Raw genomic sequence first — 20,861 nt, 5'->3', positions numbered from 1 at the left:
ATGACTATGCTTCTTGATAGCGGTCCGCAGTTTGCATCGTTAGGAGTGGGGGGCTTCGGGACACCACGGCATCACGATATCGGGAACAGAGACCCGAGTCTGGGACTGAATCCTTTCACCGATTCCCCCCACTCCGCAGCTTTCAAAATCAGCCCCGTGGCTCACGATATCGCCTCCAGCCAGACATCAGCTTTCACCCCGCAAGCCACTGGATATGCAGCTGCCCTGGGACACTCTCACGGCGGGCAGGTGGGCTCGTACGGCGGGGGAGCGTTCAATTCAACACGGGACTTTCTCTTCCGGAACCGGAGCGTTGAGTCCACAGCGCCGAGCGCCCAGCATGGGATCTTTGCAGCTTCAGCGGGGAGCCTGCACGGACCGCCCGGGATCAGCGATAACCCCGGACATCTGTTGTTTCCAGGACTTCACGACCAGGCGGTGAGCCACTCTTCACCGGGTGGACATGTAGTCAACAGCCAAATGCATCTTGGCTTACGCGGGGACATTTTTGGAAGACCTGATCCTTATCGCCCGGTCGCAAGCCCTCGGACGGACCCCTACGGGGCTCAGCTCCACAACTACAACCATCCTATCAATATGAACATGGGGATGAATGTGCCGACACACCACGGTCCAGGGGCCTTCTTTAGATACATGAGACAACCCATTAAACAAGAATTATCCTGCAAATGGATAGACGAGAACCAGATGAACAGACCCAAAAAGACTTGCGACAGGACTTTCAGCACCATGCACGAGATGGTCACTCATGTGTCCATGGAGCACGTCGGCGGCCCCGAGCAGAGCAACCACATCTGCTACTGGGAGGACTGTCCGAGAGAAGGGAAATCTTTTAAGGCCAAGTACAAACTCGTCAACCACATCCGTGTGCACACGGGCGAGAAACCGTTCCCGTGCCCGTTCCCTGGATGTGGGAAAATATTCGCCAGATCGGAAAATTTGAAAATCCATAAAAGAACACATACAGGTAGGCACAAACAATAGCACGGCATGGCTGAGCGTGAATATAACATTCAGAAAAGTGGGACTGTTGTGAGCAGGCATGATCTGTCTAAGACGCTGTTCTAAAGTGCTGAGGGAACGGGAGTGAGTGTTTTTGTTGTTTACAAAAACAATTTGGGAACTTTATCGAGCTGCAGCTCGGAGTTAGGTCCATAAATTGTTGCAGGACTAGTTTCTTTTCCGCATCACGTCGAAAAACAGCGACAGACGGGGGCTAAATGGCCTAATGCAGGGAGAATAACGTGCTTCTGTTGAGTAACTTCAGTGTGTTGTTGAGCCTCATTAATTCCTCCAGCCTCTGTGCTCAGAAGTTGTGTGTGATGTACAAAGACAGTTACTTCACTCACTTGTCAAGAGTTTAATTCGCAGCATTAGAGAACTGAGGCACACTTGAGGCTTCTTGTGATTTCTCAACGTCCTGTTTCTAATTATTGCATTTCTGGGTGAGTTTACAATTCTCACCCTCGCTCCTGCTACATGCTCAGAGCAGAAATGCCCTGTTGATTCACTGTTTACTACATAGGCTGGATAGAGCAGAGGCAGGCCAGTAGTAGCATGAAGGAGCAGGCCTCTTGAATAAATAAAGCCTGACAGAGCAGCGTGTAGTAGTGGAACTGTATCTATGTCGCACCCCCTGAAAATGTAGGTTACAGTGTTATATAACAAGCTGCAGACAATTTACATCTCCACGATGCGGGTTTTTACATGTGGTGTTACAATGGGAGTTTGTTTGTGCGGGCTATTCACGGTGTGTGTGTGTTTAATCCTGCAGGTGAGAAGCCGTTTAAGTGTGAATTTGATGGCTGTGACAGACGCTTCGCCAACAGCAGCGACAGGAAAAAGCACATGCATGTGCACACATCAGACAAGCCATACATCTGCAAAGTGTGCGACAAGTCCTACACACACCCCAGCTCTCTCAGGAAACACATGAAGGTAATTAACGTCTTCATTTCTCCTTTAACACATTAACACACACATATACACACGCGCACACACACACACACGCTCCCCCACTCCCCACCCCCCTTCCTACTCTTCCACAGACAGGGACTATAACAACTTCAAGTATTTCTTTACAGCACTGATTCAACACTGCCACAACACAAATTTATTAAAAAATAAATAGATAAATAAAAAAGCATGTAAGATGTAATTTAGTCCGAGTGACACTTCACCTCTTGGTGTAATTAAACAATTGAAACAGAGCCTGTAGTGAGTGAGTTGTGAATATTTTCGCTTGTGTGTCATTCTATTGCGAGCAGATTTATTTGTTTATTTAAGTTGCAATTATCACTCTCTCTTGATATATTTATTTATATATATATGTGCACTTAATTACAGCAAAACTACACTCGAAGTCATGTTATTTTATCAGTGTGGAAGTGTCCGTGTCTGTTTCAAGTTTGCTGTGTGTTTACTCGTCTAGTTCTCCTATAAAATCCTTAGTTTTATAGATAGTTAATCCTCATTTAGCTCCAACACCCTGCTCCTTCTGCAGGCTACTTGAAACGCACTGACTGACTGGATATTATAGGCTACACACCAGTCTCACTAACTAACTCAATGCTGTTTCCTTGCAGGTACATGAGTCTCAAGGATCTGAATCGTCTCCAGCAGCGAGCTCTGGATACGAGTCGTCCACGCCGCCAGTGTTGGTCTCAGCCAGCACCGAAGACCCGACAAAAACACCGCCGTCAGCCGTTCAAAACACGTCTGGTCACAGCGAAGGACTGGCACCCAACTTTAATGAATGGTACGTTTGAAGTCGTGAGGAACAACCCCTCCCTTCAATGTGGACCACGGGGATAAATGAGGATAAAAAAAAACAAAAAAAAACAAAAAAACAACAACAACAACCTAAAAAACTATTCTTGTTCACTTCACACACACATACACTCTGTCAGACACACACACACAAATGGGATTGGGACAACAGCAGCAGCAGCAGAAGCAGCAGCAACAACAATAACAACAACAACAACAACAACAACAACAGGAGATGAGAGCAAAAGCCAGCACCACGCAGGCCACGTCCGTTCTCAGGATCACGAAATTTGACTTTTATTCCGCAGTTTTGAGGGAATCAAACAAATGACAAATGAATAAAAAAGAAAAAAGAAAAAAAAGTAATACTTTCTCAGTATAAATAAATGGTTTTTTTATCTTTTAGTTTACAGATTTCAGAAAAAAATGTTTTATTTTTCATTTTATGTATTTTCTCAAATTTTTATTTAAAAAAAAAGAATAAAAAAGGAAGATTATTTCATGCTGTTTTATATGAGGGTGACAACGCTACTGTTGCCTCTTCAATTGATTGTTGGAACTTCAAACAGTCTTAAGAAACGTGCCAAAGTCTTTGTCATGAACTTGAACACAGAAAAAAAAAATCATAAATAAATATTATACTCGTGAATGTATTTCCTTGTTTGATGGGGTCGAATCTGTTGTCAACGTCCGTTTTCAGGTGGAGAAATGTGGTATTAGGTTACGATTGTTACCGTTGAATATAACGTTGCCTTTTGTTAATACCGTTGTAAATACATATCCATGATGCCATATTTATCAATTTGTAATTTAATTATGGGTATAAGTTCTGAAACGTAAATGATATTTATGGAAATGTTTTCTAACAAGAACTGTACAGTTTTGGTCATAACCAGCTTAACATTGAACAAATGATAAACTCTAAAGCTCCAACATCGCGATTGTATCCTTCTGTTTTTTCTTTTTAACCAATAGGCCTACATGTGTCTTATTTGGATCGAAGAAATCATCTATATGAATATTATGGATTTGTCTATATATAATGCAGATATTTCCGTCACTTTTATTTTGTTTATGAGACCATTGACATGTAAATCATTGACTTTGTAGGACTGAGTTCAGTTGAGCTGAGAAGCTATAAAACGGTTCTGTTGATATCTTTATTTTTGGTTAAATTTAAAACTTTTGTGTATTTTACTTTGATAGAATCAGAAATAGATGTCAATTCGTAGCATAAACTCAGTATTGGAAAGAAAAAAATAAGAAGAAGAAACCATCAGCCTATTGCACTCTTATACAGGTCTTAGACGAGTGGGCGAAGTTCATGATTTCCAAATCAAGGTGACAGTATTATGAGTATTTCAAATTCGGGGGTGAAGCGCCCATCAGATATATGCGCCAGTATGGCTAATCTTTATAGTTCCAGCAATGTCTTTGTGCAAGTATGTTTAAATGTGTGCATCGGCAAACAATGGAACTGTCACAACACAGTATCTTCAAAAATAAAAAAAGTTTTTTGTCTGTCAGCTTGCATTGTTTTAAATGTAATTCTTCTGTGAAACTAAGCGTGTTATTTGTTGTGGTGTTGCATATAGAAGCAGTTTGATTACACATTTGCTTGTTTTGTGTGAATAACTTGTCAAGATGACATTTTTTGTGTTTAACAAAAATTTAGTGGAGGGGACTCTAGATCTTATGTGGGTTGGGGGAGAATACGTTCAGTGGTTTAAAAAAAAAAAAAAAAAAAAAAAAAGAGTTACAGCATTGAATTGTAACCTGTTCTCAAGAATTAAATATTATGCATACACAAAGTATATTGTACTCATATGAGAACAATTTCAGACCACCAGCACTACTTTTAAAATAAAATGTAAAAAACGGTACCTCGTGACAGTGATATATGAAATAAGTTTATTTAAATAATTTAAGGAATATATGTTTTATATGCTATTTTCTATACCTTAATTTAAAAGAAGTACTTTTTCTTATTCCCACCTTTCTGCCCCATGTCCAGAGGTCAGAGAAAAATATCTGATGTATAAACACAGCTAGAATGTGATGTTGTAACACTTTCTGGGAGAAATGGGTCACACTCCAAGTTATTCCTGAAGAGCAAAAATGTTTTACTGATGAACTGTGTCACTGTGCCACATTGAGGCAAACCATGTTACAACAAGCAGGCCAATGCGTTATAGCCTATTTAGCTGCCAGAGGCAAAGGTTCCTTGTACTTTTTAGGCTACTGTATGTTGGTTGATTTGTTTTACCAACTATTTATGAAGAAATGTGAACGGAAAACTTTGACTGAAATTAAAAAAAAACATGATGAAAAGCGACTCCCAGACTGCGACGTTGATTGTTATTACTATTATTATTATGTTGTTGTTCTGCTCCATGCATCTTATGCACATGTAGCCGACACTGTTTGTCATGCTGTTTGTATCAGTGTTGTAGGAGTCACTTGAACTTGACACTGATTAAGGCGCCATCTTAGTATCTTGGCTGTGTGTGTGTGTGTGTGTGTGTGTGTGTGTGTGTGTGTGTGTGTGTGTGTGTGTGTGTGTGTGTGTGTGTGTGTGTGTGTGTGTGTGTGTGTGTGTGTGTGTGTGTGTGAATGGGAATACTGGGGGAGGGAGGAAGAGGGTAGATAGGGGAGGAGTGGGGGTGTAGATGGAGAGGTGGGTAATCAGTACATGACAAAAAGTTGCATAAGGCAAAGTTGTTTTAACGCTCGTTTAAAGGAGAGGTGCTTACGGATAATAAAGCTAACGTGCAGACTAGAAGACGGGCAACTGAGGACACTGTGTGACCGTGAAAGTAGAGAGAGAGAGAGAGAGAGAGAGAGAGAGAGAGGGAAGAAGAAGAAGGGAGGGGGGGTACGTCGCCAAAAGTGGCGCTGCCTCAGCGTCTCCCACCATCCGATTAACAAGGAACCGCTTCATAAAAACAACCAAAGGAGTTACCACACATCAATGGACGCCATAATAAGCATTTAAACGGCGAAAGAAATCAGCCTGAATCACAACATGCCGCTCAATGCACAGGCCTGAAATCTCCAATATCATACAGTGTCATTTACCCAGTGTTTGCAGAAAACCACCAATGGTTAAATGCAGGGGAAACACCAAAATATATTATAAGCATAGTGTGTTATTTTTGAAAGGCTGCTGTAAAAAAAAAAGAAAAAAAAAGAAGACTTTACTGTTTTACTCACCACTGAGTCCAAAGCAGAGCAGAGGAGCATTTATATACTCTCACCCCCCAACAAGGTGCTCCAAATCCCCCACAACCCCCTCAATCATCCCCCAACTATAACACAGATTTGGGAATATTGATTCAAATTCTGTTTTCTGACTTTTTGCGCACGCGCGCACCCCCTCGCATTCCGTTTGATTTCATTTCTCCTCACCCCCCCCCCCCCCCCCCCACCCCCAACCATAACCTTCCCCTTGCTACCCCCTTCCCACCACCACCACCACCACCCCCCAACCCCCCCCCCCCCCCCCCCCCCTCCTCTCGGCTCTCTAGTCTAGTCGCACTTTTTAAGTTCCTCCTCTCAGACACCGTGACGTCAAATAACAGAGACCCGGCTCCCTCTCGCTCTCTCTCTCGCTCTCTCCCTCCAAAACAACGGCGGGCTCACATGGTGGCTGCATTTTTTTTTAACGCAAGCATCTGGGATGTGCTAAACTGAGAAAGGTGGCTGCGCTCTGACCTGCAGCGACTGATCATCTTGAAGAAAGCGGCACAGCGTGATAGTGAAATAAATCAAACTTTAACGCATTTAGATCTGTTCCCCTCCCTCCCTGCCATTACATTAGGTTGATATGGATTTAGGTTATTACTGTCATCTTAAACCGGGTGGGACAACTGTAATTCTGCAAATAGGATTTCTGACTTTTAGGTATGTTTATACCCTCCACCGGGAATAGCCCGTGTTATTGCCTCTCTGCATGTGCTTTATATGCCGACGCAAGAGAAACCAGAGCGGGCGATTTGATCCAGAAGAGGAGAGAAAAGGGGGGGGAAAAATCATGAAAGGCTTCTTTCTGGTGGATTCTCAATGGATTAGAAAGCAGTGACGGTCACGTGGATGCAGTTGTGTAAAGACTAGCGGCTGTATCACAACAATGCCCCTCTGCAGCAGCAGCAGACTACAACTGGCTCTGAATTACGTTAGCGCTCATTCATCTCCAGTATCTTATGGACTGCTATAGTGAGCTGCAGCGCGTGGACGCAGAGGATGGCAGCTGACTGTTGGCAGCGCGCAGTAGCCTATAATCTCTCTCTGCCTATACGGTCTGCTAGTATCCGGAGGAAGCTGAGGGGGTCTGTATACTCTGTAAGAGGAGGGGGGCAGACTTGTAGCTCGTGCCTCAAGTTTGATATCGGATTGATAAGAGAGCCAAGCCCTCTCTCTACCTTCCTCTCCGTCTTCTCACTGGCAGGGTATTTGCTGGCTAAGCGGTGAGTGCGCGCTCTAAGAGGATAAACCGACACGAGCAGGTCCCCAGCGCCTCTTTGTCACGCAACGGAGGCTGCGATCTTAAAGAAAACAGTGGCTAATTTGCCATTCATTCATAATTTGTTAATTATTATATGCAAAGTGTGGTAATTCAAAAGGACATAGCGTGTAGAAAGCTGTACACAAGCAATACTCGTATTTTACCTGGCAGTGTTAGAGCTGTACAAGCAGCGCAGGGTGCAGAGTCATGCTCAAGGGCACTCTGGAAGGGAACTTGACCCTTGATCTAAATCAGAGACATTTTTGCATGAACAGCCCCTGGTACACCAGAAAAACATGTGTCTGCAACACACCAGGGCTCTGATCTCCTCTCTTTTCTACTTCTGACAGACAAGATGCCGCCAAAAACTGAATCATCATGAATTAATCCGGTCATCTCACAATGTGTGCGCAGGCTTTATCTCGTCACATATAGCAACAGAAAGTTAACAAAGTGGATTACTGTTGGAATATATAGGGCAGTCGTTTCTGTAATAGAACATTTTGTCACTGAACGCACCATGACAATTAGATTGAAGTGAGATGGATTTGTAACATCATGAGGGAAAACACGGCTTGATAAACAACTAATTGCATAAAAGCTAACATACATCTGATAATTGCTTAGCGCGGGCTTCCATTTGCTCGGAAGTTGATGCGCTCTCCAATTATCGATGCTTATTTCACCTCCAGCAGGGTGTTGAATATGCATTCGCAAAGTACCGTAATCCGCGGTTGCGTCTTTATATCTTTAACGTGTTTCATGGCTCTTGTGATGCAAACTGATTAACACAATGGCTTTGTCTTTGAGTTCAATTATTCCTCAATTGACTCCTAACAGACATTTACATACCAAATCATACTGTATACTGTAGCCTGCAGGCATTTCTGCTGATGAGGAAATGAGTGAAAGTAGGTTCGACCTGCCAACTCCGAGACGTGGAGTGATAAGGAGTTATTCTGTGGCTTCAGTTCAGGCACTTTGGCAGAGACAAGAAAAGGCCCAGATCAGTCAGACTGACTTCCTATGAAGAGGACAGGAAGCGGCCAAGTGCGCATGATAAATAAGAAATACCAAGGGGGCCACAACGTTAGATTTATAGTTAATCGTGTCATCCTTCCGCCATCATTTACAGCACCCCAACGCACACGAAACGCCCATCCCTCAAATAATATTTCTATTATGCTACGGGCATAAAGACAAACTATTGGTGGGATGTCCAACAGGAGACAGCACTAATTCCCCAACATCTGGCCGGGTGTCAGAAACTTGATGAATTCCTTATCAGAGCAGGCGCAGGAATCAACACTAATAGGTCCCCGGAGTGGAGGGGGGGTTGGGTGGGTGTGGGGGCTCCGGTGAAGGCTCGTTCAACAAAGCAGATGTTCGGCAATTGTGCTTCCGCGTTTGTCTTTTGACAGATATATTTTCAACACTTTTTGAGAGGTGGTAAATGAGCAATTGACATCCTTTTAATGGCCCGTTGCTCTGCCCTGAGCGCTGCGGTGGTGATGCTTCACCCCCCTCTACAACAAGCAACCCCCCCTCCCTCCGCCCTACCCCACCAGGAGCGAAGAGCAGTTTTATGAATCAATGCTCTGCAGGTTAGAAGGTGTAATGTGGATGTTTGAATTGTTTAACAATCTGCAATCACTCCTTTAATTAAAAAACCGCAGCACAAGTGTGTGCGGCTTTTATATCACATGCAAAGTCAACAGAAAAGCTGCCTCAGATGGCATGAAAGGTGGAGGTCAGCATTTTGAACAAACTTTTTCACCTGAGAGCCTCCACCTCACAGGGACTGCGGCTTCTCTGCCCCCCCGAGGGGACGGATGGCAGCGCTCACATATTCATCACCCTTTCAAAATAAAGAGGACAATGCTCCTTAATGTCCCTTTTCTCTCGAGACAATGAATTAGAATTGGAGAGTGCTTTTCCATTATTTAAAGACTTCATTCATGGTATCTTTTTTTTCCTTTCTTTTTTGCGCTTGCGCACCGCTTCTGAGTGAGTTCTGCAACGTTGCAAGTTACTGCAACATCAGAGTGCATATGGATTTAGATAGATAGATAGATAGATAGATAGATAGATAGATAGATAGATAGATAGATAGATAGATAGATAGATAGATAGATAGATAGATAGATAGATAGATATGAATGGTGTCTGTAATTACGGCTACTCCAACGAAAAATAAAAATATGTCAGTACTACAGAACAACGAGAAACAAAAGCAATGATTTGTGTCCCAGAAACGCCACTCACCGCGCAAAAAAGGCGAGCTGCGGTTGCATAATGTTTGTGCAATCTTTAATCCGTTATGGATATGCATGAGGCAGGGGAAGCACCATGAATAACAGTCCGCTTGATGCTGCCACAGCCTCAGCACGTGCGTGCGCGATTCCTGGCATCACACAAACAGAGAAAGAAACAATGAGAGATCATTACTCTTAAAGGTTTTTTTTTTCTATAAGACTCCCCCATCCAAGCAGGTGGTGGGGGTCTGACTGGCTTTTTTTTCTGTACTTCTAAGAGTAGACTCCATCCACATTTGTAATAATCTTTGTGATGTAAATGTATGGAGCACATCAGTGTCACCCCTGGTGATAATAGTGTCTTTCAGCCTAGAAGGTCATTTCAGATATAGATACTTTTAAGACCGGCTCCCTGTCCTGTTTTACCCACCTTTTTGATTTACATCACCTCCACTGCCTCTTCAAATATCATCAGCAGACAGATCTAACATTTCTGCCTTCTCCAAGAACACTGGAGTCATTATCTCCTAAAAGATTAACAGTTCTGCAAGAAGAACAGACCTGTTATGATTCTGAGTAACATGGTGCTATATTTGCGCCTTCTGTGAAACTAAATACTCCTCACCATGCAGGCATGATACAACTTTCCCAAGTTCTGCCTTGTGCAAAGTATCACAGCAGACAATCTCTTAACAGAGCAGTTGCTCATCACATTGTTAAATACATTTTAAAAAAGTCAAGTAAAAATGTTTCCTACGCATCTAAAATAACTGAAAAACAAATAAATAAAATGTGACAGGGATCAGAGCTGGTGTCTCACTTTACTTCTGATTTTGTCATATAATTAAGTTAGATCTAATAATAATAATACTGAGACAGGAATGTTTCCTTAATTCCTTTTTCCTAGGAGAAATGTTCTTCATAATTTGAAGACACTTTTTTAAGAATAGATTTTGTTTTAAAGAAATTAAAAGTTGTATTTCCTTTGTGCATTTGCAGCATCTTTTGAAGTGAGGGGATGAACAAGACTTGGAGCCACTTCAGAAATATTTGTGTGTAAGTTCTCATTTGCCATGTCACCAGAGGCACAGCTGTAAGGATGACAAAGAGAGGAGGCATGAAGCATAATAGCAAACACAATCCATCACAACAACCATACAAGCCTGGATTTTCCATATGTAATGTGTTGTGCTCCGAGGTGATCTAACTGTAATAAGATGTGTTTGGCTAACTGGGCGTTGCAGGGAAAGGACCAGGTTTGTGGACGGAGTTTTCTGCTGCTAAAGGGGAGTGATATTCAACAGCTGTGTTATACGGGTTTCTCAACAGCCATAATAAAAACTGACATAGCACCAGTTATTTTCTTCACACTTTTCCACTAATGTAGACTCGACTCTCCCACTGCGCCTTTTGGTCCAAACCATACACCACCAGCTCATATTTTCACAGCGTTAGACATACTATTATTCTGTGGTTTTTGGTCTTTGGGTATTTTCACAGTTCTCTCTTCGACTACACCAACACAGTCAAAGACATTTTCTCCCCTAGAAGTATCAACAATCAATCCTATCATGACGAGAAACAATACAGCGTGATTGCACACCTTCAACCTCTGCCACACTCACTGGACAGTAAAGATTTTTTTTCTCTTTCACCATCCTGGGACAATAGCAGGCGAGCAGGGTTTGGAGGGAAAGGAGGAGGTGTAGGAGGAGAAAAAGGGAACCAGGTAGGAGGGCCTGGTGAAGGAGGAGGGGGATGGGAAAGCCAGGTGCTGGTGGAAATTGGCAGGCGATTGCCAAAGCGACCTCATGCCAGGATAATGCACGGGGCCATAGGTGTCCCCCAAGCCAATCCCAACCCTCATGCTGATAGCTTTTCAATGCCTGTGGGACAATCTCTCCAATAATAGCTTTTCCTGTTTCAATTCTGGCCTGAAGGCCAGTAACAAAAGAGAAGGGACTTTGTTTCTCACAACCATTGCTAAACTGCGTGTTGTATTGTGTTTGGAGCCATTTTTAGTCACCATATACTTCTAAATTAGACCACAATTTGTCTGAATATGTTATGCTACAGCACCAAACAGTGGGTTTACATTTTCATTTTAAATAACACAAGAAAATGCAGCAGGACGACTGAGAGTGGTGCTTTCAGAGTTTGCACTAAACATGCAGCTCGTGACTGGCAGATGTCTCCTTAATATATTGCACATTTTCCTCCAGGAGCCCCTTTGGAGATTGTAACTAATCTTCCTGATTGTTAAAAAAGTAACACAGCCAAATATTTTCATTTGCATCCCTGAGACACCCTATCCGCCCTCTGCTATGATGACCGATGACATATTTCTCTCCTGATGGAGGGAGTGAAGCTCAGCAGGCCGGTGAAACCTAAAACCTCTCCCCACAGTCCTCACAAAAAAGTCCCAAGTCAATGGAAAGTTTGACTTGTTGCTCTAATAACAATAATAGTCATCTAAGAAACTTTTTGCTTCTTTTTTTTCCTCCTAAATAAGCTGGTCTGCCTTCATTTGTCGTCCGCGCCTCTCTGCCTGACTTCTACAATTAATCTATTTTTCAATTAAAATACAATTTTACATAATTAAACTTTATACTTTAGTCACTCAGTATTAAGAATGCTATTATTAAGTTGACAGAATTTTATTATTATCAAGATTATTATTATTATTGTTTGACTCTTGTGGGTTTTGTGGTTTGATGTGGCACATTGAAAAGATGGAAAATAACCCACAGGCCTTTTTTTTTTTTTTTTAAACAAACAACACCAGAAAAAAAAAACACAAAAAAAACAGGAATAACCTTCCTCATAGCGCTTTACACAACTCTAAACAAGAGAAGAAGAAAATGTGCGTTCTTCTAATTACTAACGACCCATTTGTCTCGCCCTTGGAAGGTTTTGGCCGCAGTTAAGTCAAGTAAACCCGAGTTCAATAAAAACAGAGCAGTTTTTATGGAGGGAAAAGTCTTAAAGCAGCGGTGCAACGTTCATAGTGATGGAATAATCAACGTGTTGCGTCGGGAAAAAACGAAATGAACTCGAAATAATAATAATAATAATAATATTATTAATAATGAAACAACCGATTCAAAATTCGGTTTAAATAACAGTTACTTCTTATTACCAGTAATATTGCGTGCTGTTTTTCTATTGAAATTAACCGTTTAACGCGATGTTTTTATTCCCTTCTGCAAAAGGAAGCAAACAAAGATAAGTTCATTTCTCACCTAAATAAAACAAAAGGGTGGGGGGCAGTAACTCAAGCTGTGTGCAGGTCAGATACAGTTTAATACTCAGAAACGTTACCACGCAGGCAGTTTGTTTTCATTCTTGCGGAGCATAAATAATGTAGAAGCTCTCCTGTCTGTCAGTTACATTTAATATGCCGTCGTTCATGCATTAGAAATGAAGGTGGTGGAAGCTGTTGTAAAAGGTGATATTATAAGACGTGGCATTGGGAAGTGGCTCAACCTTCAACGACCAAGTTCACACCTTGAGACGAGATAAAGAGGAAGAAGAAGAGAAAACAAAGATTATCAATAAATAAGTGAACAAACTTACTTGGTGTTTTTTTTTAGAGATCTGATTTTAGAACAGAAAAGAGCTTTGATTGCAAAAAAAAAAAAAAAAATCTTCAGGTTTATGAAGTGAAGCAAAAATAAAAATGTGTAGAGCTCAGTTTCATTTCCAGCGTTTTACATTCAACTTTATAAGGTGAAAAAAAAAAACCCAGTTCTCTCCTCACTGAGTTTTCTTTTGATATTCTATTGAACGGTGTGCCAGTCCAGTACCCAGTTTAATTTACCTTGTCTTGGCAATGATTTTTCTGTATTACCTAAATAAGGTGAAATCTGGGGCATGCAGACTCTCTACTGCTTGTGGGAATCAGTGGAGTGTGAAATTGCAACACCAGACAGCCAGGATAATAGCTCAGAAGGGGGCTAATGTCCCTGCTACATTCACAGAACATTTTTATAATGACTGAATTAAAAGGAAAAAACTATAGATTTATGTTATAGTCTGCTTTTTGTCACTTTCTTCCTGTCTTAACCTAAGCCTCAGCTTTTCCTGTACATGCATTTATCCTTTATATTAAGCGGAGGAAATTAATTTAGATCCAAAAGGCTTGTTTGTAAAATGGTCATAACCTGTGCAGTGCAGTCTGGTCTCATTTGGGCCCTTCAGGACCCTCCTCCACCAGCCTGCTTTGTCAGAGGAGGGCCAGTCAGAAAAATTATTATTATTGAGTGCTCTCTCTGCTCCATCACCACCCCCCAAGGCACTCAGTCCCACATACATGACCGCAGAGAGGGCACACGTGCACTTTCACACTCAAACCTCTTCCTTCCCTCTTATAAAACATGCACACACACACACACACACACAGACAAATTACATGGGGATTATTGAGACATGGTTCTGTTCAGGGAGAGATGTCACCAGCAGGACCTGATTTGTCAGGCTTTACTATACCCAAATTCAGCTGGTAACACGTCTGCTTTTAGATCACTCTAAAAAGCCCCCCCCCACCCCCTCCACCCACCCACCCAAAATCCCTGCTACTCACCAGTTACCACTCCCACTGGTGCTAAACCTAATCTTTCCTCTGACTGGGGTCACCATACTGGTGGTCTTTAGATTTTCAGCCACTGGACCGACTCAGACCACAGTCTGTCCCACATCGATGCAAACAGCTGACACGAGGAGAACGTTTTTATATCAATATTCACAGTGCAGGTTGTCGACGTGTGCAGAAAATGCAGTGATCAGGTAGATTCATAAGGATTTACCACGTAGGTCACTGCAAACTAAAAGTAAATGAACAATAAATGATAAAGTGGGTTCACATTTCACTTCATCTAAAGTAAGCAGCAGTATAAAAACTCTGGAAAATTAAGAAAAAAGTTAATCAAAGTTAGTCAGCTGTTGAATAAACATGTCACCTACTTCTAAAACACACTCGCAGTAAAATCAAAGTAATGCTTCTGTTAGGATGTTGTTCTGGCGATGTAAAAATGTCCAAGATAATCCCGGCTCAGAACTTCATGAAATCTGTCTAAATAAGCATGTTTACATGTACTCTCAAGCCCACAAACTAAACCCAACCCTCTTCATTAGGAAGATATAGTGTTTTTAGATTGTTTTGATGTGGCTGGGGAGCAGACGGACCATTGGCTAAGCATTGGAAAGAGCAGACAGACAGACAGTCCAAGCGGTTTAGCCTTGTTTAAAATTATTAATCCACTTCTAATTCCAGCTGGCCCCCTGACAGCATAGAACCCTATCAAAAAAATCAGCGCCTCCATTGTGAGGCCTGGCAGAAGGGGACTGGGCGTATTTTTTCTGCTCCAATCAGTTTCTAGAGGTTGGGCGATTAAAAAAAGAATCCCAAACCCCCCCTCCTTCCTAGCACAGCGGGGGAATAACGGAATCATTAATTCCCCATTAATTTCAGAAAAAAAAACCAAAATGTCGACTCGATGTAGTGCCGTAGACCAAATGAAAAGACAGGAGAGACAGGCAGGAGCGACAAGTGCCCGAAAAGTGTTGAAGGGCGACATTCCAAAACTCTGCATCTCTGTGTGACGGGGGGAAAGACTGTAATGTGATTTTTAAGATTGATTATAAATAGAGGACACAAAATAAGCCGTTTAAAAGTCTCATTCATGGACCGGCAGGGACACTATCTTATACTTCACCAGTTTCTTGAAGCTGATGTGTTCTTACTTTTCTTTTTATTTCTCACTTTTGTAACAAAGCTGTTCAAATTGATTTTTTTTTTCTATTTTTGAAGAATGCTTATAAAGGTACTTGGCATTGAAGCACTTTCGGAGTTGTAGTGTCTGTTTTGGGGCTGATCCACCAGATATCATTATGTGCAGTCTCACAACACAGTAGTTTAAAAAAAAAAAAGATCAACATCAAACCAAATACAAATACACAATTGACGCACAAGTTTATATTCACTTACAACCACAAACGACCAATATTTCAAAGAGTACTGTAGACAAAATAATGTGTGAGTGCTTCATGAAAAGGGTTTTTAACTTCGGGGTAACTACATAACAACTGGAAACTACATAACAACTGGATACACAACAGTGCAGCAATGAAGAATTGACTGTTGAAGTTCCTCTATGCGTATAACCATAATGTGTTTGTTGAGACTAACCTGCTGGATGATTCTTCACATGATTTTGAGGGACAATGATGGATTCTACAGTCTCTGTGTCTAAAACACCAATCGCTCGGGCACAAATGATTCAAAAAAAGTTATCCCGTTGTCCTGTATGATGCGGATGTGATGAGTAATATGAAAACAAACCCGTTATGACCCAGCCTGAAGGAGCCATTGTGATGAAGCTACTTGGAAAAGCTTAGGGCCATTTTCTTATGATGGGTTTTATATTCTTGTGTGTAGGCCCTGCACTATAGTGGTTCATAAATATAAGGATGTTCCAGGCTGGTAACCTCACATACAGCAGGGCGGAGTGAGGAGGGGGAGGAGGGTGGGGGTGGTGGGGCCCCCAATGTCAAATCTCTGAGGAGACAAAGAGGTGGTTCTGCTCCATCTCTCCCAATGTAAACACCATACCGCAAGCACACCGTTGTATGATCACCCAGAGAGTGGATGGGTTTTGATTAAGAAGCATGGTGGGGCCCCCAAGTATGGGCCCCTATCATCACCCCTTTCATGGATACGCACACACACTCACACACACACCCAAATACATACACATACAGACACACACCCATGGGGCCATTATAGTTGCCTCTGCTCAGAGTGACAGCCTTTCATATCTGTCTGTCTCCAAGCCAAGCGGTTATCATCTATGCACCCAGCCATTAGGAAATGTCACAAACACACAAGCTGTGACACACACACACACGTAAGCGCACACATTATTTTTTCAGGAAATGAGGTCCAATTAGATGTAATCAATGGCGGATAAGTAAAAAGCATTTCAAAAAATTCAATGCTTTTAATTTTTTTAAATTGATTTTTCCACTAATTTCTCTCTCTCTCTTTCTCTGTCTCTGGCTCGCTCGCCCTCTTTCTCTCCCCATCTCTCGGGGCGACTTTTGAACACTGCGAGATTGACAGAACAAAAGAGATTGTTGTGGAGATACTAATTATTTAATGAATTCTTTATTTATTTTAAAAGTTCCCTGGGTGGCGATGTGCCCGGACTGTTACAGTAGATGGAAAATTACAGGCTGGAAGACAGTGAGTGACATATGAACAGAGGCAGAGGGGCAGGGGGGTGGGCCGTGCCATCCAAACATGCCCATGCCCTTAAAGCCATGGCAACCCCACCCCCCTATAGATCCCATGCAACACCCCCCACCCCATCCCATCCCACCACCACCCCTCTCCACCTCCATTCGCCACATTCCATTTCAACAAAACTGCCATATTAATCAAATGTCAGTCAGTTGCCCCCCCCCACCCCCCCCTTTTTTTTCTTAATATTGCGCTCAAACTTCCAATTTTGCAGAAACAATCCTTAAAATGACAACAAATAACGGCCAATTTACCTCAGCAAGGGGCCACACGTCCACTACAATGAATGCAAACCGCAAAAAAAGATCTTTTCTACACATAACACGCTTTTGTTAAAATAATGTGTCCTCTCCTCTCCCCCCAAAACCAATAAGTAGGGCATGGGGATTGGGGAGAGTAGGCCACTAAAGACCGGGTCATTATTGATTTGACAAGTGAGTGAATAATTCATCTCTTGTGGCAGGCATCAGCTGGAGCGAACGTTTACAACTACTACTGTTACTATGACGGTCACGGACACATCCCAAATCTGACCTTCCCTCCGTCTCCTCCACCAGGCTGTTACGTCGTCTGGCACTAGATGCTGTAGATACTGTACAGCCCCTACGCTGCCTCTGTTGGCCTTCCTCGCTTTATGGGAACTTTTCTTCCAAATGTTCCCTTCAATCCCAGATTTTGTACTATTTCCTCAGTCAAGTGCTGCTTAATTTACGATCATTTCCAGCTTCCCTGTAGCTCTTGGCCAGCAGGACACAAGGACAGCTTTATGCATGGGTGTAATTCACACACTCATTGGCACCGGCCCCAGCAACTGCCTGCAGTACAGAAATACTGATTTACGCACCACCTCAGCTATAGAAGATATCAGAAAACAGATAGTTTTGATTGGCTGAGTCACGTTCAAAGCTGTTGCCTGATAAACACAGATGTGACTGCTGAGCTGCTAATATAAATCAGACATCCCCGATTGTGCCAGTACTATACTACACTTGGCAGATGAATGACTGCTAGTTAGTTCATGGCTATGACATGCACAGTAGTGCAAATCTGCTATAAGTCAATCTTGTTACTGCTAACAAAAACACAAGGGAGCTGAAAAACAGCCCTTGTGGTGGTAACCTCAGTGAAAGGTCGCAGGCTGATTCCAGGATTTAACTCACTAATGCCCAGTGACCGTCTGAGACAAACAAATCACCGGCAAAAACCGCCCTCCCTCTCAAGTCCTTTAAACAGGTATCACTTAAACACACGGGGATATTCTGTCGTCAAGTTACACTCTCACAGGCAACTCCAGTCAAATCTGAATTACATCAAATCTTTGACACACACGCACCTTGTAAGAAAATGACTGGGAGCTGAGCAACCCCTGAATCTATCCCATCTGTACACAATAAAAAAAAAGAACTCCTGCAATTTATTCTACAATAAAGAAACAGTCAAGCTCTTGAATAGAGCCTTCGGGATGTGTTGAGCGCAGAAAGGCAGAGTTAGTTTCAATCTGTACTTGGACTACCTGCTGAGTTACCAGATTCCCAGCGAGTGTGAAGTCAAGCAGACTGCTTCTCTGACTCACGCTGCCTGCCACCACCTCCACGCTGCATCATGATTTATTCTGTGACAGCAAGACGTTGGGACTGGAAGATTAAGATGCGTTCTGCAAGATGCCTGACACTGATCACCTGGTGAAGAAAAACATGTAGACAAGTGTTTAAGAACACACACATACACATATACACACACAAACACAGCCTCTGCTCCTGTAATAATTCAGATTTAGTTACATCTATTCGTGTACAGAATGTATACACACATACACACACACACACACACACACACAGGCACACACAGCCTCCCTGTCAGTAGGTCGAGGCACCGTAAAGCGTGTCAGAGCGGGCTGAAAGATGAAGAGTTATGTGCTTGAGCTGTCTGTGACCTTTGCGGCTTGTCCATATGATATCACTCAGAGAGGAGGAAACCGTGGGACTCCTCAGTCTCAGTCCTGCCACTCTGAACATGCACGCCAGTCTCAGATAATGTGCATTTTGGGAGCACATGCTTCAGTCTAAGGAGTCTAGCTCTTTAGTCTTCTCTTTTCTCTTTTAGCAGGATACGAGACAGCAGCTGTGTGGTTTAAAAAAATAAAAAAAATCACCTTTTTTTCTTGCCTTTTCTTTTTTCTTGCTCTTGTTCTTTGCTTCCTTTTCTTCTTTCTATCTGCATCTACCCCACTCACTCACACACACACACACACATACACATACACATACACACAGGGGCCACAGGGAACTCCAAGTTTCCATTCATGCTTCTCATTATCGGGGCATGTCGGTATTTTATGAGGCCGTGTAAACCACTGAATAACTGCACTTTAAAATGCATCCTGACACTATTACGTGACCATGTTGATGGAGAGGCCTTTCATTGCTGGAGCGAGGACCTAAAATGGTGGACGACAAAAGAGCATGACTTGTTAATTATTTTTAACTGCCGGATAAAAATGATTACGAAGTAAGGCAGGATACACAAATGACCAAGGCCACATCATAAAGTGACCTCCTGTCTTTGTAGAAAAACTCACGATAGTTTTAGAGGGGAAACGTGAATGTACACCAAGCTGAAAAACACTCTATCACGTCTTCTCATAAACTGCACTTTATTTCATCTAATTAAAGCAATTAAATAACATTACGCACTGACATTTACTAATGAGACATGACTTCCTGTTTGATTAGAAAGACCTAAAACAAATTTGTTTCCATGAACGCACACCTGGTTTTTCAAGCTTGTGTCTGACATCAAAAGATTATATTATATATATATATATTTCAAAAATATCAGATGAGTAAAAATTCCATAATTGTATTCTGAGTGGCAATAAAAATGAATTGAGTTGATGCACTTCTTTCAATTTATTCTGACATGCTATATTAATCCCAACTGTTTTTTCACTTTAATAAACAAGCATTTAATTAAGCGAGTCTCATTCAGACAAACACAAAGTGTTGCTGAGAAATATCAGTGGATCTGTGTGTGTGTGTGTGTGTACAGTATGTGTGTGTGTGTGTGTGTGTGTGTGTGTGTGTGTGTGTGTGTGTGTGTGTGTGTGTGTGTGTGTGTGTGTGTGTGTGTGTGTGTGTGTGTGTGTGTGTGTGTGAGAGACTGTGTCCCAGCCTCTGCAAAAGCCATTTATATGCTACCGATTTTTTTTCTTTGCATAAGTTGATCAAAAGATTTTTTTTTGAAATGGTTGTCATCACAAGTCAAAAAACTTGACTCTGACCATTTTCACTTCATTAAAAATGCAGATACATATTCATTCATCAACAGCTACAATTTGTCATAACTGCTGCTCACTGACAGACTGTTAAATGGTACACTTAACAGTATCGCAAATTATCAATTTTGCCGGCAGATCTCTCACTGCTGAGGGATATTATGTCAAATGCTCTGCATATTAATCAAACACCTAATAGGGAATTTTTTTTAGCATACTCTAAATTTGCTTTACACTTTTTGTTCTTTTCTTATTTTATTTTGACAATATATGAGCATGACATTCTTATGTTCACTACACAAATAAAGATAACAACTAGGTCTCCCTCCCTCAACTTCTAGTGCATTTATAATGCTCACATGCTTTTATTTGAACAGTGCTATCATCAAAGTCAATTCTTGTCTTTCCTATCTCTTCTGTATACCCCAGGGTGTCCACATGTGTGTATATGCATGCAAGCATACTGTGTATGGTGATATGTGCACACACACACACACATGCATTTGCATTCCAGCTTTTAGTGCATGCATGTGTTTGAGCACAAGTGTGTGTGCACATATGTTGTGCGAGCGTCTCTCTGCGAGCCACGGTGGCTGCGTAGCCGAAGCAGGAGCAAACTGTTGGTCGGCAGAGTGGTGACAATAAAAGGTGGCAGACCAGTCAAAACAAGCCCTGTTCTTCCAGGCTGGGCCAAAGTGCTGCTGAAGAGGTTCTTTTGAGGCACCCTTAATGTGGTAA

General features: G+C 42.2%; 1 protein-coding gene across 1 annotated transcript; it reads left to right on the top strand.

Moving 5' to 3' along the window:
- Positions 1-2,789, top strand: zic3 (zic family member 3 heterotaxy 1 (odd-paired homolog, Drosophila); the record flags this gene model as incomplete). Its single annotated transcript, XM_083980738.1, has 3 exons — positions 1-988; positions 1,796-1,959; positions 2,607-2,789. 3 exons carry the CDS (start codon positions 1-3, stop codon positions 2,787-2,789), a joined length of 1,335 nt encoding a protein of 444 aa, XP_083836864.1.
- Positions 2,790-20,861: the final 18,072 nt, after the last annotated feature.

This window comes from Trachurus trachurus (genome assembly GCF_905171665.1).
Source record: "Trachurus trachurus genome assembly, chromosome: 10".
Lineage (NCBI taxonomy): Eukaryota > Metazoa > Chordata > Actinopteri > Carangiformes > Carangidae > Trachurus > Trachurus trachurus.
The sequence above is the reverse complement of the archived record's forward strand: the minus strand, read 5'-3'. Positions and strand labels throughout refer to the sequence as shown.